The sequence below is a fragment of the Talpa europaea genome (assembly GCF_964194135.1).
Source record: "Talpa europaea genome assembly, chromosome: 4".
NCBI lineage: Eukaryota > Metazoa > Chordata > Mammalia > Eulipotyphla > Talpidae > Talpa > Talpa europaea.
In genome coordinates this window covers 103501012-103525724 of record NC_140070.1, presented here as the reverse complement: position 1 = coordinate 103525724, position 24713 = coordinate 103501012, and the positions used below count along the sequence as shown (strand labels likewise).

Sequence of the window (24713 nt, the reverse complement as noted above, 5' to 3'; positions counted from 1 at the left end):
CTTTGGGCAAAATTGGGAAGGTGGGCATATTAGGGCAGAGGGGCGAGGATCAAGATAGAGAGCCCTTGTGTTCATGCCTCTCAGATTGTCTCTGTGGCATCCCTGCCCAAGGGCAGAGGCTGGGAAGGAAGAGGACTTGGAGAGAGGAGAGGTCAGGGCAGTGAGGTGGGTTAGGAACTAGGTTCTAAGAATGAGAATGGTGGGTCCCTGAAAGAAACAGGATAGGAAAACTGCAATTCTGCTATGTTGAATCTGAATTGTTGGTGAAAACGTAAATGCCATCAGAAGAGGCCATTAAGGAATTGGAGATGCAACAGATCACTGGTAACCTTGAAGAGGGCGATCCTGGTGATAGACTTGAAAGAGCTGGGTAGTGACAGGAAAGGAGGAAAAATAAAAACATTCACAGGAGTAGTGGATTCTCTGAGTTAGTATTTGATGGAAGCAGAGAAATGAGAGCTGCTGGGTTAAGCACAACCTCAGGAACGATAGCAAGGGCAAGCAGGACAAGCATTGATGAGCATGCTCACTTCTATCCCCTGCAGGACTCAATATTGGCCCCGTGGTGGCTGGGGTGATAGGGGCTCGCAAGCCTCAGTATGACATCTGGGGCAATACAGTGAATGTGGCCAGCCGCATGGACAGCACTGGTGTGCCCGATCGTATCCAGGTGAGTGCAGGAGTGGCCATCACCCACCTCACACATGCCAGGGGCCTCTGTTTGATACTAAGTGATATAGGGGGAAAACCACCCATAGCTCCTGGTCAAAATTTCTGCCACCAAATTTGAGGGTGATGGGGTAATCAGTGCTAATCTGGAAAGTTTAGAGAATGGGTTATGATTCAGGCTCTCAGTACCTTGGACAGATCTTCAGGCCTGTACAAAGCCCTCTGCTGGCTACAGAAGGAACTGGGGGCTTAGGAGTTTGGGAATGACAAGGGAGGGCAACCACTCCAGCCAAAAGATGAATGCTGATGGGGAACCTCAGCATCTCCCCCACTCCAGGCACACAGACAGGACACAATCAATCACAGGGAGCAGGGTCTTGCCAAATGTCTCTGGCAAGGTTCAGAACCAGACAACATGGGGCCTGACCAGAGGCCCAGGAGCTGTCTCTCTTCTTCATCCTTTGCAAGCTGGCTTGTGATTCTCAGGCCCACAACTATTCAGCTGCTTTTCTATTCGTCTCAGAGCTGCCTTGATTCTCCCTACACCAGTCTCTGAACAGAGAGGCCTAGACTGTACTCTTGCATGTCATACCTCAGGTCCTTGCAAAGCTGCACCACCACCCTGGCTGATCTGAGGGGCCTAGCCAAATGGCTTTCTCTCTTCCAGCCTGTGCCAAGGGGAGAAGAGACAGAAAGATGGGGACTGGGGGTCTTGGAGGAAGATGGGGGAAAAGGCATGTGTTTGCAGAGCTTCTAAACCCACCTACAGACGGTGTGAGGGACTCGATCAGCAACAGCTGACAACCCAGCTCCTCACCTTGCACAGGGCTTTTATCATGTACAGAATACACTTAGCAGGGTCACTTCCCAGAACACCCCTGGCCATTCCTGGTCCCCTTCCTCAATGACTGCCAGGTGGGGCCAGGACACTCAGTAGTTGTGTTGTGGGTAGGCTAGAAGGAGATAGGGGTTGCTGTTTGTACTCAGACATGGCTGACGGGTCACCCTGGGAGGCCTTTTCCATACTTTTCCCCACGTTCTCCTTCTTTACCCCGCCATTGTACCTTGTAATGACTGTAGCACCTGTGACTTCTCCTTTTCCAAAAATTAAAGCAGGAAGAGGTAATAAGATCTAGAACGGAATCCCAGCTCTGCCATTTATTAGCTATGTAACCTCAGACTTAGGTTTTCTGAGCCTGAAGAACAGACCCCACCTCATAGAAAGATTAAATGAGACTAGGAGTGGTTCCCAAATTATCTGGTATTGAAAAATCAGTTTCCAAAAATACTTCTGATCTGTCAGGGAATGAGACTGGTCACACTGATAACATGAGTGGATACTGACAGCTCAGGGTTTGATTGCTCTGCAAGTCCCTCTGCTCTTCTCTCAGCTTCTGCCCTCATGTGGACATGGCACTTCCTAGGAGTAGCCCTGAAATAGCACAGATGAGGTGCTCACCCCACTGACTGGCATGGAGGTGCTGCCATCCTCATTCCTAAGGGGCACTTCCATGAACGAGCAGTAGTTAGTCTGGAACCCCACAGAAGTGTGCCACCCATCCTCCTGTGTCGGGCAGCTCTGCCTGTCACCAGACTCATAGCTCAGGTCATCAATGGCCTTTCCTCTCACCTCTTTTTCCTCCTTAGGTCACCACGGACATGTACCAAGTGCTGGCTGCCAATACCTACCAGCTGGAGTGCCGGGGTGTGGTCAAAGTCAAGGGCAAAGGCGAGATGATGACCTACTTCCTCAACGGAGGGCCCCCACTCAGTTAGCAGCTGCCAGTCAACAATGCCAGGCAGCCTGGCCTCCAGAGAAATGGAAACGGCTTCTTTGTGTGCCGGGTGGGCAGGTGGAAGCCTGCACTCCAGCCCACATGGCCATGCCGGTGAGATTTCCCACTTTGACTCCAGAAGCAGCAGCTGCTTTTGAAGGTGGGTGGCAGCCTCCATCCCGGGCCCTGGGGTGCCAGCGTCCTGCGAGCACCAAGCTGACCAAAGATGTTTCCCTCTGTAGAAGACTCAGTTAGACTCGATCTGAATCTTGAGTTCTCTAATGGGTGCTGCTGTGTGGGTGGAAAGGAGCTGCTGGAGTGTTTATGGGTGTAAGGCAGCTCTGCTCAATGTCAGGGCTCAGGGAGAGGCCTCAGCCTCGGGTGTGTAGGCCGGTGTGACTCTGGCCAGGGGACCCAAATATGTGAGGGTCTGCTTTTCTATGTGAGCCTTTAAACTTCAGAGGCTGCAGCCCCTGCTCCATGGAAGGAGCTTTGGGCAGGAGTGCTGGCGTCAGAGGGACTGTGGCCTTCACCGTGATACACCTACACACACAGACAATGCCCCTTTGAGGGGAACAGAATTATGAGGGGGAGGCAAGAGGACTTGAAGCAAGGAGTGGTGGTTCTGAGAAAAAGAAAATATTTATTAAATAAAACAAAACAAGTTTTCTGTGCCCTTCTTTAGAATATGCTAGATGTATGCGTGTAAGAGACCCACAAGCAAACGAGGATGTCACTGGGGAGGGAGGGCGGGGACCCCAAGTTGTCTTTTTTGTATTTTTTATTTTGTATTATTGAAAAACCTTGGAGATCTAACAAATATACCAAATTCTATATTTTGTAAATTCTCTATATTAGAAAACAGCTGTGCACAGCAGGGTGTTTGTGCTCACTTGTACTGTGCGTATGTCTGTCTGCGTATGTGCTGGTGTAGATGCGCGTGTTCACACTGTGGAACTGGTCTCCTACAGGATGCCTGTTTCCCTCACTTCAGATTTGGCAGTTTTTGGCTTCCTCTGGTCTAACCAGAGCAGTGAGCATGTCTTTTTGGGGTACCATATGTTCAGATTCTTAAGTAGGAAGATGGATGAACACATTACCCCCATCTCTCACACTCACACCCCAGTTCCCCTGAGGAAAATATAAACGGAATAAGGAGAAAACAAAAAGTGGCTTTCCCATCTCAGGGTGAGCTAGAACCCAGGAAAGTGACCTCAGCTTCAGAAGACTTCATGGCCACTGTTCACCCCTCCACTCCCTGAGATGTCAGCCCAGCCCATGCAATCTTGAGAGCTCAGGTGACCAGACCCTCAGCAGGGAAAGGTGGAAGGAAGCTTACCTGGCTTTTCCATTTAGCAGAGGCACAGGTGGCGCTCTCGGAGAGGATTCCTGACTTGGGGGGAGGGGGATGTAATGTGGACTCCTCAGGTTTAGGGAAGGGTCTGGCCTTGCCCTCCAGTGCAAACCAGAGGAAAGGACGAAGCCCAGTGTCGGAGTCCCCAGTGCAAAGCTAGCAGAATTTTTGTGTGTGTGTGATTTTGTTTTGGAGGGAGAGAGCAGTAAAATATGAACTATCTATTTTTTATACCCTAAAAGGGAGGCCTTGGAAAATGGTAAGACTCTCACAGATATACTCAAACAGAATCCTTGGGGAATGTGCCTAGATCTTCTCATTGCTTCTCAGGGCAGAATTATTCTCACCTCCAACACAAGTTTGAAGGAGGTGAGGTAGCAGCTGTATGCCAGCTGCTGAAATGTTACCTTGATGCCCAGCTCACTGGACACTAGCACCTCCCACCCAGTTTGAACACGGCTCTGAAAGGCAAAGCTATGGACCTAAAACTGCCAGCCTGGGTCTGTCTGCACTTTTTGCTGCTCCATCCTTTAAGTTCTGCATCAGCCCTTTGCATTGTATGTGAAGGGCTGGCTTTTTCCATGTGGTGTTCTCACGCCCCTTGCCTCTCCATATTGCCCGCCAGTGGTGCTGGGTTTTTGTTTTTCTTCCAACCGGAGTATCTGTGTGTGTGTGTGTGTGTGTGTGTGTGTGTGTGTTGAGTTCCCCCCATGTTACCCTTGTTGGTCATGGCCTCCCGGCCTCATAGGGGGCCTATCCTTCCCACCCTGCAGTGACTGGTGACAATGTGCAGTGCTAGCTCTTCATTCCCTCTAAGGGGTGTGCACTCTTTTTATTCCTGCTCTTGCAAAAACGGATACAATTATGATTTCCCATGGAAATTGAAAAGTCTATTTAAATAATTTAACTATTAAACACTTTCACTGGTAATGTGTCCTGGTCTGATTTGCAACTTGGGATGGGGACCCGGAGAGTAGTGCACTCAGCCTTTGGTTGGTCATTAGGAGGGAGCCTCAAGGGCAGAGGCCTCCAGAGTTAGGAGGACAACACTTAGTCTCTATGGCAACCAGTTGGGAGTACACAGGCGAGCTTGGCAAGAGCTGGCTTGTTGGTCTGTGGAGCAAGTGTCAGAGTACAGGAGGCTGAGGAATGAAGAGATGCACAAGAACCAGGAATGAAGGGGACAGGGATTGAGGATAGAGCCAGAAAAGATCTAGAGCTGAGGGGAAGATGTTTTAAAACAGGTGAGCCAAGCTATTCTATGCTAAGGAAAAGTTAGAAACACAAAACACAGATCATTAAAAGAACTAGAGGTGGGAGGTGAACTGATCTGACCTGGAGAGCTAATAACAACGGCTACTATTCACTGGACACCATGTCCCAGACACCAGGATAAGCACCAGCCATCCATTAACCCTCCTGGCTACCTTAGAAACAGGCACAGAGAGGTGGCTTAAAGCCACACAGCTGGTAATTAACAAATGAGATTAAAGCAGGCCTCTCTCCTAAGTCCATGCATGTACCTTCATGTGAACCCTACCACCACCCCCACCATCCCACAAAAGGAAAGAAAAGGTGGTAGGAACACAATGTCTTTCTCAGCAGTTTCTGTCACTTCACCCATCACATGCAACGTTACATTTGGTTTCATGAAATAAAATCAAATTGAATTTAGTGAGTGAAAATGAAGGAGCTAGAGAAAAAGACTTCACTGGCTTCACTGCAGCACTGACCCCGCAGAAACAGCTGCTCTGGTGGCCCTGGGCAGGGCCGGCCTGCTCCAAGAGAATGGACATCAAGAGGACTTCAAATGTACACGGTGAGAGTTATAATCTTAGAGCTAGTATTTAACTCTCAGAACTTTACAGATACATTTGGAAAGGATAAAAAATGATAAAGAAGGTCAACTACTAGGCCTACTGGCCTATGTGAAATGAACCTCAACTCCTGAAGAACCTCCACTCTGCCAAGGCCAGTAGAGACCAAGCCCTCAGGCAGGTCTCATGAAGCCATGGATGCTTGAGCACACCCAGTGCACACAGGGACAGAAAAGGAATCAAATCAGTCTCTCCGCCCCCATCCCCATCAAGCTTATCCCAGGGACTAAATTTGTCCCTTTTTAAAGAGGCATATTTTTTTCCTAAAAGCATATCCACATCTAGTGTGTTAACTAGCAAAACTTACTGGAAAAGACCACTGATAAGTGGGGTAAGTCTTGAAGACCATTTTAAAGCCCCTACTGACAGCAAAGACACTAAAAGCAACACCAGACTCTGCCAAGATGGTGATGATTGATCACAGCAGGGCATCAGCCACAACTTGATGGGAGGCAAGTTGTGCCTTGGTGCGACAAGGAATCTAAGGTTTAGGACTCACCATTTACAGGAATTTCCCCAAAGTAAAAACGATGCCCAGAGCTGTCCGTAGTTTTCATATGATAAAACATGGGTGTTTTTCATAGTGCTACAATGGAAAATGAGCTTCCCAGGGCCTGAAAATGATGCTGAGCCCACAGCATGGCAGGAAAGTATTCGTAGGCGCTGGGAAGAAACATGCGAAAATGTAGCATTGAGCAGATGCTTGCTGTCATCCGAACAGGAGAACCACAATGGCAGGATTACCCAAGAAAACCCACAGCTTTTGCATTTGTCTGAATTGAAACAATTCCATACAGTGCATGTCACTTCCAGGAGGCAGTGACAAGGCTGGCCATGCTGGCCGTGGTGAGTATCATTTAGTACAGGTGTCGGGGAAGAGCTGACAGGCTGGGTTATCTGTGAGGGTGGGACAAGAGGCAGTGAGAGACTATCATGCTCCCCCACTTGCAAGGATTTTGGTGTACAAACAGCAAAGCAGCACATACAACAACTCACTTGAATGTGCCCCCACCCCCACCAGGCCTGGGACTGGTTCATCCCCTGTGGCTGTACCTCTGTCCAGTGTGCTCTGCTGGCTGGTACTGATGGTCTTGGCAGGAAGAGGGCTCGCACATCTCAAAGATGACAACAGAGGAAATGAAATCCAATGAGAGCCAATGATTTACAGTAGTATTATGGCTTTTCTTATCCTTCCAGGTTTTCCAAAATAGCCTGTGGTGGTTTTGTCCCTGCCTTAGGAGGGAAAATGTATTTGCTGTGCTTTGGTCTACCTTCCCTTCCCACCTGCAGGGCTGCTGCTTTGCCAGACACAAGCACAAAGCCAAGTGAGGCTGTTGGAATGGCTGATCTCCCGGGTCTCTTCCTCTTTTGGCAGTCTCAATTCTAAATATCCATGTTACTTTATCCAGCTTCAAGTGACAGACCACATGGATGGTGGAAATGTAAACACAGCAGAATCAGGATTTTGAGGTTTTAGACCAAAGGCAGAGACACAAATGAGATGAGAGCATCATGCCAAGGGGAATCTATGGGAAGACCACCTTCAAACCAAAGCCAGAAACAGCTCTGTCCTCCAGAAACCAGCAGTGAAGCCAAGAGTCCCTTTCTATCAAGGGCCCTAATCCAAGGGGCGAGTGGAATTCAATCAAGGATCCAGAGCAAGAAGAGGGGCCAGAAGGGCAAAGGATGGGGGAGAAAGACTGTAAGGAGTAGGGAAAGGATTCACCTAGTATTGAGGGTAAAGAAGGCATCCTGTTCCCTTTGGATTGCTGGCTCTGACCCTCACCTCCCACCCATTTCTATGAGCAGAGATGAGCCACCCTCTTACTTGGTGGGCACGTATTTACCACCAAGTCTCCTTTCATATCGCTGGTTTATTATGTCGATGAATTTATAGAATTCTCACTAGAATTCATTAGATGCCTCATTACTTTTTTTTCTTCTCCCTCAGCCAATTTCTAATTTAGACCTGCCTGGCATCTCTGGTATGTCAGCATCTCTGGTTATTCTAACTTAGACTATTTTTCAGTTTTGTAAAATTTGCTTCTCTGATTCAAACTTGCTGGTTAGAGTTCCCATGTGAATTAGGCACTTCCCTGGCTCACATGGGGATTTTTTCAGGACGGTGCATTTCATTTCAGACTAGTCTTTTTAAAGTCATGCTGCATTTGGGCTTTTTAAGACTGTGTTGAAGTTCACACATCCCAGCATCGCCTTACCCCACTTCTCACTTCCTATCAAGGCACAAAAACCACACCTGTGTACATGCTCCTGGGGGTCCTTACATAATGGGAGCCACTCAGGTGGCTGCCATCCAAGACTACCCAACAGATCTGATTAGAATGTTCAAAGAGAAGAATGATGGGGTCAGCGTGTTCATGCCACACTGGAGAATGCCAGGTTCCCAGGGGCACCTTCCCCCATTCATCAGCATTCCAGTAGTGGGGAGGCCATGGGGTGTTAAGAGAGCAGTCTACAACTTCTAGGCTGCATGACACAAGACAACTTAATCCTGTTTACCCACCTTAATGGATTCTATTAAGCACAAATAATATTCTGTACATAAAACACCTGATATACAGTAGGCACTTGGCAAATGTGAATCCCTTAATTCCCTGCTGTCTGATACATCCCCAGTGCCCTGCCCAGAAGTCTGCACACATCGCTTTCCAGGGCAGGGCAACCTGCCTGCTAGACATTTCAACAGGACCCTCACTTAACTGGCAGTTTCTGAAAAGCTTTAGTTAATGATATATTATATTCGGATGCATTCACAATTTAAAAGATTCTTAAAACCTTTAACATCAACAAGAAATCTGATGGAAAATGATGCTTAATACTATTTTTAGGCTCTGTTCAATGTGCTTTATATTTACTGACTCATGTAATCCTCATGATTTTTTGCCAAAGGTACTATTATATACCCACTGAGGCAGAAAGATCACATCACTGGCCGAGGTCACAATGTCACCAGAAGAGAGAGACAGGAATCTGCCTCCCAACGCAATCACTGTTTGATACAGCTGCCCTCAAATTTTTGTTTAATGCTTTCAGCTATGTGAGCCACTTACAGTGGAATTTCCATGGAGTTACTTCTTAACAAAGAACCAATCCATTCTGGCCTTCGGCTAGACAAAAACAAATGTTTGCAACATATGAATAACAAAGCTTTAACATTCTATAGCAAGAATTATTTAACTCATGAGTTAGCTTTACTACAAAGATTAAACTGTATAACCTCCTTGCTCTAAAATCTAAGATAGACTAAAATTTCATCATAGCTCTTGTAGTCATCTGTCTTACATCACCCTTAAAGATGTAGGAATTTTAGGAAGCCATATTATTTAGTCTAGGACATCTACACGGCAGGAATTAACACTGACCTCATTTCTTTTATTAAAAAAAAAAATAACTTGTATACCTATTCCAACATATACACTCTAACATTAATTTCCGTGTTGCCTACACATCATAGCAAATGGTGGTAAAGAATATGAGTTCTGAGTAAGACCGATTTGGATTGAAATCCTGGTGCCATCACATGTGACGGTAGTCAAGTTTCTTTACCTCTTTAGGCATGAAGTGATTTGTCCATAAAATATAAATCCTTCAAAAAGTTTTCTGTGAGGATGACATGCACAGCATAGACAGTGCTGCTTCCCCTCCCACATCAGCTCATCTGACCTCACTGCAGCTATAAGCCTAGTGATTGATACAACCACACACTCACACACACAGAGACAGAGAGAGAGAGAGAGAGAATTCAGTTTTCTGAGAGGCCCTATGGCATGGAAAAAAACAAGCACTAACTCTGAATCATTTAAACCTGAATCTCAGGTTTGAACCTGAGTCTTTGTTTCATGTGCCTCCACCTCTCAGGCTGCCATAAGGATGAACAGTGTAGGAAGGAGGACCTAGCACTGGGTCACGAAAGACACTAAAACAAGCATTCTCATCATTAGACCTAGTCCCTAGAGGGATTCAAAGTGCAAGAGCAAAACATTGTTAGTTCATTTTTAGGCAAGGTCTTTGAAGGCAGCCTTGAAGAAAAGCATGGTAGAAAGTAGGCCAGCGACCAAGACAGAGCTGGGGAGGGACTGCCAGAAGCAAGTGAGAAATGTATGAGCCCTGTTTCCTACTGTCAGAGGAGCCTGAATATGCTTTCTGCTGGGTGATGCTTGCACTGCTCTGCTGTGGGATGTAGCAGAAAAGGGCAAATGTGAACCGTGGGTGAGGTCAAGCTGAAAATTCTGTTTGTTGCCAAGGAAACATCAAGAACAACTTGCAAAACCACAGTACTGGTTTCCGAATCTTGCTGAGAACTAAACTTCTGTCCTTGAGTTTTCTACAACCTCCAATTGTGCTGAGACTATCTAATATATACAGGCACTGCCAATGCAGAAGTAACAGTAGCAGCCCCAGAGCACTGTTGAAGATGATCAGACATCTCTAATCCTAATGAGTACATACCAGAAGATTAGGGCCTCCCTGGTGGTGCAAGGGGTTAAGACGCAAACTATGAAGAGATCCACAGCCACTGCAGCATGAGTTCCATCCCCGGCTAGCCAGGGAGCTATCCACATGGCACAGCAAACCTCTCCTGACTCAACCACTGTTCCCCTCAGCAGTGTATTTCAGTCAATCCGCCTATTCTGTTTCCCACTCTGTCTCTGGTGAATCCTCTCACCCGCCACACCTCTGGCCTATACCCCAATTCTTGTATGCATAAATAAATCTTTTAAAAAAATAGTAGAAGATTAAATTCTCAGCTAACATTGCCTTATACACAAATTCATTCATGACCCTTAGCAGTAAAGGGTTCTTTCATTAACCTTTCACTAGGATGTTACTAAAAACAATGAAAACCTAAAATCATCATTTTGGGGCAGAAAGAACCCTTTTCTGCCTAAAACCCTTATCTCCAGGAGATAATAAAGTAGAAAAGATACAAGGAGCAGTGTATTGACAAAAGACAAAGAATGGAATTCTTTGACATATAATTTGAGGTAAGGGTAAGTGTTCAATTTGGTCTGAGTAGTAGCTATTTTAGAAATAATTTGTTCTTTTACCACATGCTCCATGATAGCTAACTTTTAAAGTGAACAAAAAGTCTGTTAAAATAAGAAAAGGCCCATACACACTTTCTTGAATCTCTTGGAAATCTAACAGCTAATCTAATTTACAGCTACTTAGTAAACTTTTTGAAATATAGGCTAAGCAATTATCTTTTTTAGGGAGAGGGTAGCTAAACTTAGGTAGAAGCACATCTTTGACATGGACTCTCATAATACAAATCTGGCCTCTGTAGAGCCTGGACAAATCAGGACTCTGAGATTCCAGATGTGGCCTAACAGGAATGGAACAATGTTTCTCCAAATTGATTCCACTGTGAAAATGACCACATTTCATAAACAACAATGTGCTACCCATGGAATAGCACATTCACTTTATATAAATTATGAAATTAGAAAATCTAGTAAAGGTTCTCCCACATATCCAGGCACTGGTCTCAAATGGATTTTCAAGCTTTAAAACAGATACTTGTGGGCCTCCCCGGTGGCGCAGCGGTTGAGCGCTGGGTTGCGAAGCTGCCCGCGGCCTCTGCAGCGCCGGTTCGATCCCCGGCTGCTCCCCGGCCACAGGAGGAGGGTCCCACATGGCGCGCAGACCTCTCCTGCCGCCCACTGCTCCCCTCAGCAGTGTACTTCGGTCCTTCTGTCTGCTCTGCTCCCCGCTCTGGCTCTGGTGAATTCTCTCACCCTCCCGCACTTCTGACTGTACCCAGTGCATGTATAAACAAAACAAACAAACAAATAAATAAATAAAAAAAACATGCCTCTATTAAAAAAAATAATAATAATAAAACAGATACTTGTTATTACCTAGGGGGAAAATTCTCTATTAACCATAAAAAAAAGTCCCAAAATGAAAGCCTATATTGAGGATCCAAGGCACAAATACAATATATGTGTGCAAAACAATTTTGATTTTGTTCATTGTGGCATTTCACAGGACTTCAAGTATACATTTTCAACCAGTATTCACCAGGAAGAAGTCTCTTCTAGGTAATTGGTTTAATTTAGTGAAAAAGCAATGTGAAACTTGTTTCACTTCTTCTATCTTTAACTTCTGGGAAGCTCAAAAGTCAAATTTTATACTCAACAACAAGCAGTGTGTTAACACTTCCTTCAACTTTCTTTGATCCTGCCTTTCTCTCCTTCCTGTTCATATTTTTGGTAACATTATTGCATTTGCCTTTTCTTGGAATGCTGTTTCAAATCCTTTTTTTTTTTAATTTTTTTTTAAAGATTTATTTATTTTTATTTATTTATTTATACAAGCACTGGGTACAGTTAGAAGCGCGGGAGGGTGAGAGAATTCACCAGAGCCAGAGCGGGGAGCAGAGCAGGCAGAAGGACCGAAGTACACTGCTGAGGGGAGCAGCGGGCAGCAGGAGAGGTCTCCGCGCCATGTGGGACCCTCCTCCGGTGGCCGGGGAGCAGCCGGGGATTGAACCGGCGCTGCAGAGGCTGCGGGCAGCTTCGCAACCCAGCGCTCAACCTCTGCGCCACCAGGGAGGCCCTGTTTCAAATCCTTTTAGAAAAAAGCCAGGTATAAATGCATTTCAAATACAGACCAAAAAAAAAAAAAATCTAGCAAATATTGAAAGTAAAGAGTATATCTTTGCGCGATCACAGCAAACAATCAAAATGCAGTCATATCTCTCCCACCTTATAATGGGAGTATGTCCCAATAAACTCATCTCAAGTTGAAACTATCCTAAGTCAAAAATGCATTTAATAAACCTAACCTACTGAATACCATAGCATAGTCCAACCTCTCTCAAATGTGCTTAGAATACTTACACTCACCTACAGGTGGGCAAAATCATCTAACACAAAACCTATTTTATAACAAAGTGTTAAGCAGTCCATGTAATTATTGTATACTGTGCTGAAAGTGAAAACAGTGTGTTGAGTAGCAGTTATTTACCCTTGAGGAGATGGAATGGCTGACTCACAGCTGAGGCTCCCTGCTGCTTCCCACATCATAAGAAGAGTCTGGTACCACTGTCCCTAAAGATAACAATTCAAAATTCAATGATCTCACCTGTATGTGGAAGACAAGGAAATAAAGTGAATAAAACAAAATAAAAATCATTGCTCATTTACAACAGAATTGAGGTTTTGAGATGGGAACGAAAAGGGAACAAGTGTGGAGAGGGTCTCTTGTGGATGGTAGATTTCTTTTTTAATGTTTTTATTTAATAAAAAAGAAAAAGGTGAATATATCCTAGGAAAAACCTCATTCAAACCTTAATCTTACTCCCAAAGTATTTTTTTAATTACATCCATAAAAAGTTCACCACAGTATTGCTTTAACAGCGAACAATTATAAACTCAAAGAAAATATTAAACTTCTTCTGTATAACTGTGATGGAGTATTACAACTGACACTTACCAAAAAAAAACACTGAAGTCCACTCACTATTGAATGTATTGTTTTCCACTACCATAAGGCCAAAAAACTGTAACTCAAACCATGGCAAATCAGGGACTGTATTTCAGAACCACCTACAGATAATATACACCAAGATTTGAAAATAGCTGGCCTGTGCTCATTATGAGAAGTTGACTTTCCTTGATTTTACCAAAAACAGACATATTCCCTCACTATAATCTTAGTTATCTCCATTAGTTTCTACTCTAATGCAAAGAGCCCACCTTAGAGTTTAAAAGTTTGTGCACTTAGTTCTGTGACCCTATGTAAATGATTAACATCTGATTAACTTAGTTTCCTCCATCATAAGTTTGCAACTGCTGCTTCTCTTCCATCATAAAACTCATTAGGTCATGCACACTTGCCCTTTTATAAAAGTAAAAGTGCAAGATTTTACTATCAGGTATATCAGAGGTCCAAGTGAGTCTTCAAGAACTTAAGGACTTCTTTCTACTCATGACAAAAAATTCTTGTTCCAAATTTGGCATTTCTTTGGCAACAATATTATAGAAGATCAGAAGTTATATAAATAGTCATGATACAAGCACCAAATAATGAAAGAAAGCATTTTTATACATAAAATATTATTTATACCTATTTTCATTTTTTACATTAAAATGTAAACATCCACTTATCCACAAAATAGTTTGTGAAAAAACAAAGCAAAAACAAAAACAAAAAATTAAGCCTTTAAAGATAGCTGGTGAATTTTCAAGTGTCCTTGCTGAACAGGTCAAAATATTAAACATTATAACTCAATAATTCAATGATAAGGAGATCCAAACTACTAGGGGAGCTATAAAATATCAATACGTAACAAAATCACAATTAACCAGATGCTCCAACTACCTGGTTAACTACTTACAAGAAAATTCTTTTACTTTTAACCATTAGTTTTGAAAAACTGTTCTAAATTGAACTACTTTACTGTCTTGCTCAGTAAGTACAAAATGTCAAACATAAAAATTTTAGTTTGATGACTTAGGAGCATGTGAAACCAGAATATACACAATTTCTGCACAGTTTTATTATAGATAAAAAATTGGAGTGATTTAAGTTTCTTATTTTAAATAAATCCCTGATGTCATAAACTTACTGTGTTTTCCTTTTGCTTCGTTCTTTTAAGAGGCGCGCACAGCAAAAAGGTTCTAGTTAAGTAAGATTTTATAGTTGTAGACATACAGACATATTGATTCAGGTAAACAAAGTAGTTCAATGACTTTACTCCTCTATTTCTTCTACTTAATAAATATGTCCACTAACATGAATTATATGTAATGGGTCCACTGTTTTCCTGGATTTCAAATTTCAATAGCTTATGAATTCCTTATTTGGAATATTTTCTTTAAAAAAAAAAAACAAAATAAAACCACTCATGAAGATAACTTCCAAAACCAGGAGCATTCTAGAGTTTGCTATTGGAATTAAACTGTGCTTCCTATATTATTAAAATTCATATCTGCTTAACAATCTTTATAATGCTATCAATCAGCAAGAACTTCTCTAGGATACTAGGTGCTTAACTCCTCAAAGTCATTAAATAATGAATTGCTAGAAGTCACCTTCAGAGCCTGAACCAGTGATGGCACATAAGATGACTTTAGGTGACACACAACACAAAATTAAATAATGCTGAATCACAGTGTGAATGTCATTTCCTTACAATTTTCTGTTAATTCCAGAGAGCGCCCCCTTTTGGTGATGGGCAACATCTCTCTCAATACACAAAGAGTGAGCAGAAGTCCTGGATTCTTGGCAGGCATAGTATCTTGCTGTTAATGATATGTAATAATAATAACTAGTTTTAATTTTATTTATTTTGTAGTTACCTTTTATTTACAGTACACTGATACTGGTTTTCCACTTGGAATAGAGACTAGCTTCTTTTAAAAATATTTTAAATTTTAAAGGATAAATGTTATGTAAATAGTAGTATATATAGTATTCAAGTGATTGAAGTTTGGGAAACAAGGGGTACAGTCTAACGAATCATATTTTTAAGATGTGGTTTCAAAACAATGACTAATGGGGTCTAGAAATGTCACTGTCTTTTTAATACTTGTGGTATTTCAGAGGTGAATAGAAGTCTACAGACTTCTATTATCAGGTGATTTCCAGAGTTAAGATTCACGCAAAAATATTAAGGGGAAAAAAGAAGCAATTCTACACTATCCTGGACTTTATAAATTCACAGAACCAGGTGCAAATAACCCAATATTTGGCAAGTGATCTGTTTTAAATATAAACTATGCAATTTACTGTCACATCTTTTTATTTGGTCTATTCTAATGCCTCACAAAGACAATCCCAGGTTGGAGAGCTCCTGCTTGGTCCTTAGAGTAAGTTTTTCATGTATATTTTGATAGAACTCTTCAGCAAGGATTCAGAACTGCTGATAAGTCTTCCAAAGGTGTCTGACTTCTTCCACTGTTATGGCCCTGTAGAGAAAAGTCTTCTCTTCCTCCTTTGAATAATAATCCCACGGCCAATATTCTTCTGAGAGGAGTTTGCCTAGCAGATATTGCATGCTCACAGGCATGCCATGCTGATGACTTAAAACAAAAAGGAGAGTGGAGAGAAAGAAAGCAGAGCTTCTCAGTTGTGGTGAGTTTCTTCATCACAGTGGCAGTTAAGATATGCTCTCTCCTTTACCCCCTGAAGCCAAGACATTATATCTGAAGAATGGTGTCAGACATCATAATCGGGAGCCTTGCCCTGGGCTTGCCTTAGCCAGATCTGTAGTGTGACAAATGCTGCCACAGTCACGTGAAAGAAAAGCTGCCAGAGGTTGCGTAGTTCATAGAGATACATGTTGCACAGACAGATTAAACCAAGAGTCAAAAAAGATTTGACATTCCGCCAGTTGGTGTAGTAGACAAGTAAATAACACTGTTCAAAATATAGAAAGGAAAAATGATTAGGGTTATAGGAAAAAAACAGATGCTTCTACTATAAAACTGTAATAGGACACAGAGTAAAACATGAGTGTGGAATAAGGGGATTTTTCATCTATAGATAAGATAAAGAAACTCAACTATGAAATTTCCACAGCCTGAAAGGGAAATAGATTTTTCCTTTTCATGTTTTTCATTTTTCAAAAGGAAAAGCATTTTGTATTGTATTTAAAATGGAGGTACAAGTGATACAAACATGCTGGACAAATTCCTCAAGGTGACAGGCAACCAAGAACCATTCTCAGGGTATTTTGGAGTTCCATCTCTTATTCTCAGCCCAGAAAAGTAAAAAAAAAGCTCACACAAGCTACTCAGCAAGATGGACTTAGATAACCTGATATGGATATTAATGATATCAACAATATCTAGTCATCCCACATTGAGTGCTAGATGTGAGTCAACATTTGAGGGAGAATTCATTTAATAAGTATTTATTGAGGGCCTGCCACAACACAGGTACTGTTCTTTAGCTTAAAATAAAGTACTTGGGCCTCCCCTGGTGGCGCAGCGGTTGAACGCTGGGTTGCAAAGCTGCCCGCAGCCTCTGCAGCGCCAGTTCAATCCCTGGCCACCGGGTGAGGGACCCACATGGCGCGCAGACCTTTCTGCCACCCACTGCTCGCCTCAGCGGAGTACTTCATCAGTCTGCCTGCTCTGCTCTCCCCTATGACGCTGGGGAATTCTCTCACCCTCCCGCACTTCTGACTATACCCAGTGCTTGTATAAATAAATAAATAAATCTTTAAAAAAAAAAAAAAAGAAAAAATTCTATTAAAAAAATAAAATAAAAATAAAGTACTTGTTCATTTATATTCTAGTGCAGAGAAAAAGATGATAAACACTTTATAAATAATATCAAGCAGTTATGACTTTAAAAAGATGAAACAGGAAAAATGGACAGAGTGCTATTTTATAAGCGAGTGAGGAAAATACTTCCCTACCCCCAAATGCTGGCATTAACCCTTTCCTGCTTTAATTCTGCCATAACATATTTTAAATGTACTTTAAAAATATGCTTATTTTGTTTGTCATCTATATTCTTCCAAAACAATGTAAGCTTCAGGAGGGGAAAGATTTTTCATTGTTAACTTATTAACCCTCAGTGCCCAGAATAGTAAAAGCTCAATAAAAAATTTTTAAATAAATGAACTATTATCTAGATGATATCTAAAATTTACAATCTGTTAAGTCTAAAATTCACATTTAATCACAAAGTCTTAAAAAAAGCACAGGTCTCAATGTGAAATTGTATCCAGACTTCAAAACAGGAAAGACATTAGGGTGTTTACAATAATACAGAAGTAATGTGGAAATGTTGAATTAAATCTCTTTAGTTCTTATACAAATTAGGACTGCACTTACTTGAAAAGACTGCTATCAAGCAAAATAAGGTGGAAGCATTTATTTAATCTGAGGGATTTGTACTGTGCAAAAAAGGCTAAAAGAAATATCTTTGTGTAAGTCACTCTGTAAGACTGCTGGTGGGAATGAAAACTGGTCCAATCACTATGGAAAGCAGTGTGGAGGTTCCTCAAAACACTAAAAATGGATCTTTTGTATGACCCAGTTATTCCACTCCTAGCAATCTATCCAAAGGACACAAAGATACTAATTTGAAAGGACTGCACTGCTATGTTTATTGCAAATACACATTCTGTTCAAATGCCAAGTAACATATACCAGACACACAATATTTAGGATCACAGAACAAATATCAACAAATATGAAGGAACTGAAGCCATACAAAATATGTTCTCTAACCAAAATGGAATCAAACTAGAAATCAATAATGAAAAGCAAAAAATCTCTAAATACCTGGAAATTAAAAAACACAATTTGAAATAACCCAAAGTCAAAGAGGGAGCCAGAGGGGGGAAAAATACTGAATTAAACGAAAAAGAAAAGATGACATATCAAAATTTATGGAATTAAGCTAATAAATTGCTAAGAAAGAAATTTATAACACTGTCATAAAAAAGACACCTGTCATCACAAAGACACCCTTCATGCTGCCCATTTACCCATTTTCCTCCTGTCCCAACCCTTCTTTAATCTTTGGCAACCACAAATTATGTTCTTCATTAATAAAATTTTCTTATTTTGAGTACATTATATTAATGGAAGCATATAGTAATATACAACCTCTTGTGATTATCATTTTTTTACTCAGCATAATTCTCTGGAGATTATCCAAGTTGTTGCATGTAACAATGTCTTATTTGTTACTGAATAATATTCTATGGTATGGATATACCACAGTTTATTAATCATTTACCTAGTAGAAGAACATCTGAGTTTTCAGGTTTTTAACTATTATACAACTGCTATAAACATTCATGTATAGGTTTTTGTGTCATTACAAGTTTCTTCATTTCTCTGAGATAAATGTCCAGAAGTCCAATTGCTAGGTCATACTGTAGTTGCAATCTTATTAAGAGACAAACTATTTTCCAGACGAGTATACTATTTTTTACTTCCAGTAGTGTCAGTGAACCAGTTTCTCTGCATCCTTCACAGCATATGGCATTGTCGCTATTTTTTTATGTTAGCCATTGTGTGTAGTGATTCCCTCACTGTCATTTTAGTTTGCATTTCCCCTGTGGCTAATATTGAATATCATTTCATGTGCTAATTTATCATCTATAAATATGCTTGTATGAAATGTCTGTTTATGTCTTTTGCCTATTTTCTAAAGGGTTATTTGTCTTATATTGTAAAGTTTTGAGGGCTCTTCATGTTGCATTCTTGTGTCTCCTAACAGTGTGTCCTGCGAAATGTATCCTTGGGTAATTTTTTCATTGTGTGAATGTCACAGAGCGTACTTTCACAAATCTAGATGGGATAGTATACTGTACACCTATGGGGAACAGTGTCATACATGCAATCCATTGTTGACCAAAATCTCATTATGTGATGCATGACTGTAGTCTGCGTCAGGTACATAGCTTGCAAATATCTTTTCCAGTCTTCGTTTGTCTCTCATCCTCAACAAGTTTTTTTTTTCCCCAGTGCAAAAGTATTGAATTCTTATGAAATTCAACTGACCAAATTTTCTACAGAAAAGAAATAGCTTCTAGTTTCTTCAGCAATCCTTTGACTATTTGAAATGTTTCATATCAACATTACTCCTATCTGGCTGAGCTCTATGTGTTCATAAATACACAATCTGAAAAAAAAAAAAAAAAGGCAACAAACCATGTAAAGCTCTGATCTAAAGGGGATTAAAAAACATCCTGACACTCAATAAACTAATTTGGAAAGAAAAAAAAAAATCCTGACAACTGGAAACAGAGATTATTATATGGTAAAAAGTAATCACTTATGTTTTACTGTAAAAAAGGCAACATTATCACTCTACTCACTGTGTCTGGAAAGTATGCAGTTTCATGCCTTGCTTTTCTTTTTTAAAGCATGAATTTGTTTACTTATCTTAATAAAAGAATACTTCAGTGATACTGCTCCACCAGGAGGCAACTCCTAGAACTACAGTGAGGTGTTCTGGGAAATATAACAGAGGTGTGCCTATCTACAGCCAGGAACACAGACCTGGTTTTAAATCACTGACTGGCTACAAGAACTGCCCAGGCCTCTACAAAAAAAAAAAGAAGAAAGAGAGAGAGAGTATGAAGGAGTGATAATGGAATTAGTGTGGGGACTTGCTGTAAGGAATTTAATGGCACCAGGAATGTAACACAATGTAAAAGGTCAACACATTTTGCTATTATTAATATTTAAAATTATTTCATCAAAAAGTAAAAAAGCCCTATGTATATTTTACAAGAATAATTACTAATGAAATAAATTTAAAGTTAACACCTCACATTCTTTCAGAATCACAAGATAATGCATATGATAGTTATAAAAGTATAACTTTACAGCATTATTAAAATTATAGAAATACAGAATTTTCCTTAAGACATCATGCTATAGTGAAAAGAACATGATATTTAAAATTATTAAGATTCAGAATTAAGTCTTGACTCTATGACTTACTGGCTATAATCTCAGGATAGTACTGGAACTACCTCAGATTTCTCTTTTTTAAAAATGAGATACTACTCAGCAATCAAAAAAAAGATAAACTCATGCCATTTGCAGTAACATGGATAGAGCAACAAAGGATAATGCTAAGTGAAATAACTCAGAAGGAGAAAGATAAATACCAGATGGTGTCACTAATATATGGCATATAAAGTAACTAAATTAATAGATAAAGATAAGCTGAAAAACTAACCCTTGAGAGCTTACTATAGAACTGAAACACCAAGAGGACAGCAGGTGCAGGGGAGGGGAAAAACAAAGAGAGAAGGCAGCATAATGGTTTATGGTGGTGGAATATGGGTAACTTGGTGTTGGGTGCACATTGGTGGTAATACCTGATGGAAGTATTACCTTATATTACCCCAGTTAAAAATACATAAAAAATAAAAGAGGTAATATCCCATGTGACAGAATTATAAAGTTGACAATATACAAATACTTCATAAAATTTAAGCACTTATAACAAATATAAATTTCCACAGCTCCCACATGAAATGTCATTCATTATAATTAAATCTGTCAAATTTGACAAAAGAGAAATTCTAAAATAATATGATTAAGAAAAATTAGATTTAAAAAAGTAGTTATAAACTAATTTTCTATTTTATCTTAACATAAAAGTCAAATATATGTATCTTAAATATTTCCCTAAAGATTTCTACTAAGTTATAGGTAGGTTTAATTTGCAGTCCTAAGTTTAACAGTTATTTTATGCAAGTCAGAGAAAGTGTCACTTATAAAAGTTTGAACAAAAGGTCTTGCTCACTTTAACATTGTAGCAAAGGCATTTTGAGTTTTAGTAAATGGCACAGTCACCCTTTATTCCCTACAGATTTCTTCTCTTCTTAGACATTCAAGTGCCTATGTCCAACTTACTCAGATGCAAAGCCTTCTCCCTCTCAAATTTCTTTCATTCTTTTTTTTTAATATCCAAAAGGGCAGATTGGGGCCTCCCCGGTGGCGCAGATGTTGAGCACTGGGTTGCGAAGCTGCCCACAGCCTCTGCAGCATCAGTTTGATTCCAGGCCACAGGGCGAGGGTCCCACATGGCGCGCAGACCTCTCCTGCCGCCCTGCTGCTCCCCTCAGCAGTGCACTTCGTCAGTCTGCCTGTTCTGCTCTCTCCTCTGGCTCTGGTGAATTCTCTCACCCTCCCGCACTTCTGACTGTACTCAGTGCTTATATAAATAAATAAATAAATCTTAAAAAAAAAAAAAAAAGGGCAAGTTTATTATAAAAGGGAAGGAAGGGAAAAGAATACTTGCACAGGCACAAACGGACAGAAAGATCTGCCCTGAAAGGACAGACTGCTAAAGAGAGGATACATAATGCAGGAGGGCAGCCTTGGTAGGAGAGCTACCTCTGCTGCTTTGCAAAGGGAAAAGGTCAGTGAAGAAAGGCACCAGCATTGTCACAGGTGGGCAGAGGCTGCTGCTCCTGCTCTACAAGAGGAAAAGTTTGGTAAAAAGAAGCACTTACAGGGGCCTCCCCTGGTGGCGCAGCGGTTCAGTGCTGGGCTGCAAGGCTGCCCCCAGCCTCTGCAGTGCCGGTTCGTTCCCCAGCCCCTGGAGAGGGTTCCACAAAAAAAAAAAAGGAAGCACCTACGTAGGCACAGGAGGGCAGAAGGACTGCTGCCCTCCTTAAATTTCATATGTGTTCTGCCTTCAAGTCCTACTCTTATTTGTCAACATTCCTTTTTTCCCCCATCACCATTACCATTATCAGGTTCTGTAACTTTCTGCCTGAAGTAACAGAATAACCTTCCAAATAATTTCTTTGTGGTCTCCACTCTGACTATCCATCCTATTCATTGCTGATAAATTAAATATCCTATGACTTTGCTTTTGTAGTTCACTATTCAAAGACTTTCCCCAAAGCACAAAATCCTCAGCCTGAAGCATTAGCAAAGCCTGGGAGCTGAAAAAACAGTCACCAGAAAATTAGAAGTAGCCTTTACTGCTACAGGCAGATGACATTACTGTTGAAGGCTGGCACAGGAGAAGGTTAATATTAAGTCCACTAGAAATGGAGATACCAATCTCAAGCTAACAGAGGAGCAAAATGAGAGGCAAAGAAAAAAACTAGAGAGACAAAGATACCAGATGTCATTTTCATTTGTTTAAAGTGCATAAGCAATTATTAAAATTGATACCGAGACAAATAAAATGTGTTTCCCAAAATGGGAGAAAACCTACCTGGTAAAGGCAGGCTGCTGTGCCAAGGAAAAATGCAATGATGTAATTAAAATCCTCACCATCGCTCTGTGAAAACAAAATGAAAAATAAATTTTGTTTCTAGTGGAAGCTTATTTCCAAAAACAATGCAGTGGAATAGAGTATGATGTTTATGCACAAATGATCAGTTTTTTTTCATAAAGTGATATAAAAATTCTCAAAATGGAAATATAAAATACATCATTAGAATCATGAAGTGTGAGGTAGAGGAAGACGACCAGTATTCTTCTGTGCCTTGATCTTCCCATCAACTCATTTTATCCCAGAGAAGATGAAAGTCAAAGGGAAAGGTTTCCACGTGATGCAGCAAGCCTCTTTTCCACTGAAGTACCACATACAAATGCACAACACCCCTGAGCGCTAAGGCAACTATTTGACTCAAATAAATACTGACAAACTCTACTATCTAGTAAGCACATTACTGAATTGCTTAATACAGTTATTTGACATTTAAAAAAACACAAAACCTGGAAAGCTATTATCCACTAGGGTGTGCTAAATCCCAATGAGAAAAGTTAGCCATACGAACTGACAAAACAGTCAACCAGAGGAAAAACAGAGACAGATCTTCATAGACTATTTCTTTTAAAAGGAAACTAATAATGGACACATGTAACAACCCATGTTTTCTATTCTTTTTTGGATGTTCTTAAATATCTAATCACTTCTTTCAATGTTTTTTTATGAAGTAGAATATAAATCTTCTAGGCAGGAGCATTAAATTTGGCTCTCATTTTAGAAAAAAATATATTTATAAAATGAAATTTTCCACAAGACATGGGAGTGTCTCTCATGACATGTTTTCATGAAATAATATAAAGACAAAAATCTTTTTCTACTTGTTATTGGACAAGAGAAATGACTATAAGGCAGAGGGAGAGTGACTTATCTTAGCAAGATGATCTTAAAATAGGAACCATTAATCTGTCTGGGATGCTTAGGCCAGTTCTACCCCAGAGGCAGGGAAAGTCAATATGGAACCTTTATACTTTAATAATTCTAAGACTTTAAATAAAATCTGTTTGGTTATTTTTTCGTTAGCCTTTATTTTTTCCCTCTTTTTAAGTTGATCTTTTTTTCTGATTATACAAGTTCCATCTCCATCTAAGACTTTAAATTAGTTCTGCTTAATTTTTTTTCTTAGTCCTTACTTTCTGATTTTTTTTTCTGGTTATAAAAGCTCATTTTCATAGTAGAGAATTTGGAAAAGATTGTTACAAAGAAGAAATTCATATAGTCCATAATATCATCACTCTGGAAGAATTACTGCTAGTTCATACTTTTTTTCCAATCTTTTCTGTACAAATACATATGTACATTTAAAAAAATTAAATCATTCTTTTATATACTACTTTTAAGTACTTCACATTGTATCATAAATACTTCCTTAAGATACTATATAATCCTCAACTACACAGTTTCTTGATTATATAATCTTTTGTTGAGGGACTACACCACAATTTTTGTCCTACTGTAACAGTGTAATCCTGATAGAAAGGGAAGGTTCCTGGGTCCCTCTCCCACCTGAGGAAGGGTGTAGCTAAGTGCAAGGGAAAGCTAAAAAGGACTTGAAAGAAGACCTGGAGAAGGAATGTAGAGCAGAGAGACATGTAAAGAAGAAGCTGTGCTTTCTTCTCAACTGTGGAAATTTGAATATATGGCTTATATTAGATGATACTGTGTTGATCTTACTTTCTTTGGTATAATAAAAGGTATTGCAATTGTGTAAGAAAGATATCCTAGTTCTTAAGACACACATCATTCTGAAATAAACTGTCATGATATCTATAATTTTACCTTCAAATGATTCAGCAAAAAATAGAGAGAAAGGAAAAAAATTAGGTAGATATATAGGTGAATGTTAATTTTATTACATTTTATACTTTCTTGTGAGTTTGAATTCTTTCAAAATAAAATGCTGTGTTGGGAGGGGAAGAATAAAAGTGAAAAAATGCTATGAAGTCTCTAAAAATGGATGTAAAAAAAAAAAAATCTCTGTATAATGATATGAAATTATTTTCCACATATGTGAAAATGGGAAAAGATGCAAATCAGAATTAAGATTATACTGCATTTAAATACTTTAAAAGAATAATTATTTAAGTATATAAATAATGTATTAGCATATACATATAATCTCTCTAGAAAGATCAGTGATTGACTCTGGCAGAAGAAATGGAAGAGAATTACTTATTGTGAAAATTATAGGCTTGAAATTGTAGGCTTTGAAATTTACCATGAGCACATTTTTGTGTGTATCCATGTATGCAGATGTTATTAACTTTTTAAAAAACACCCACTATGAAAATA

General features: G+C 40.2%; 2 protein-coding genes across 9 annotated transcripts in view; one reads left to right on the top strand and one right to left on the bottom strand.

The window, feature by feature from the left end:
• Positions 1 to 2445, top strand: part of ADCY5 (adenylate cyclase 5) — a gene marked incomplete at both ends in the record, with an annotated part of 136896 nt that extends 134451 nt beyond the window's left edge. For both annotated transcript variants that reach the window (XM_084231714.1, XM_084231713.1), the window contains 2 exons: positions 546 to 670; positions 2317 to 2445. In XM_084231714.1, coding sequence (XP_084087840.1) covers positions 546 to 670; positions 2317 to 2445 — 254 coding nt within the window. The remainder of the gene's footprint in view (positions 1 to 545; positions 671 to 2316) is intronic.
• Positions 2446 to 15863: 13418 nt separating this feature from the next.
• The window catches only part of SEC22A (SEC22 homolog A, vesicle trafficking protein), a gene marked incomplete at both ends in the record, with an annotated part of 43566 nt that continues 34716 nt past the window's right edge, over positions 15864 to 24713 (bottom strand). For 3 of the 7 annotated variants that reach the window (XM_084231796.1, XM_084231798.1, XM_084231797.1), the window contains 2 exons: positions 15864 to 16064; positions 22365 to 22430. In XM_084231796.1, the coding sequence (XP_084087922.1) occupies positions 15864 to 16064; positions 22365 to 22430 (267 nt within the window). The remainder of the gene's footprint in view (positions 16065 to 22364; positions 22431 to 24713) is intronic. The other 4 variants (XM_084231801.1, XM_084231800.1, XM_084231799.1 and 1 more) reach the window with 4 other exon arrangements.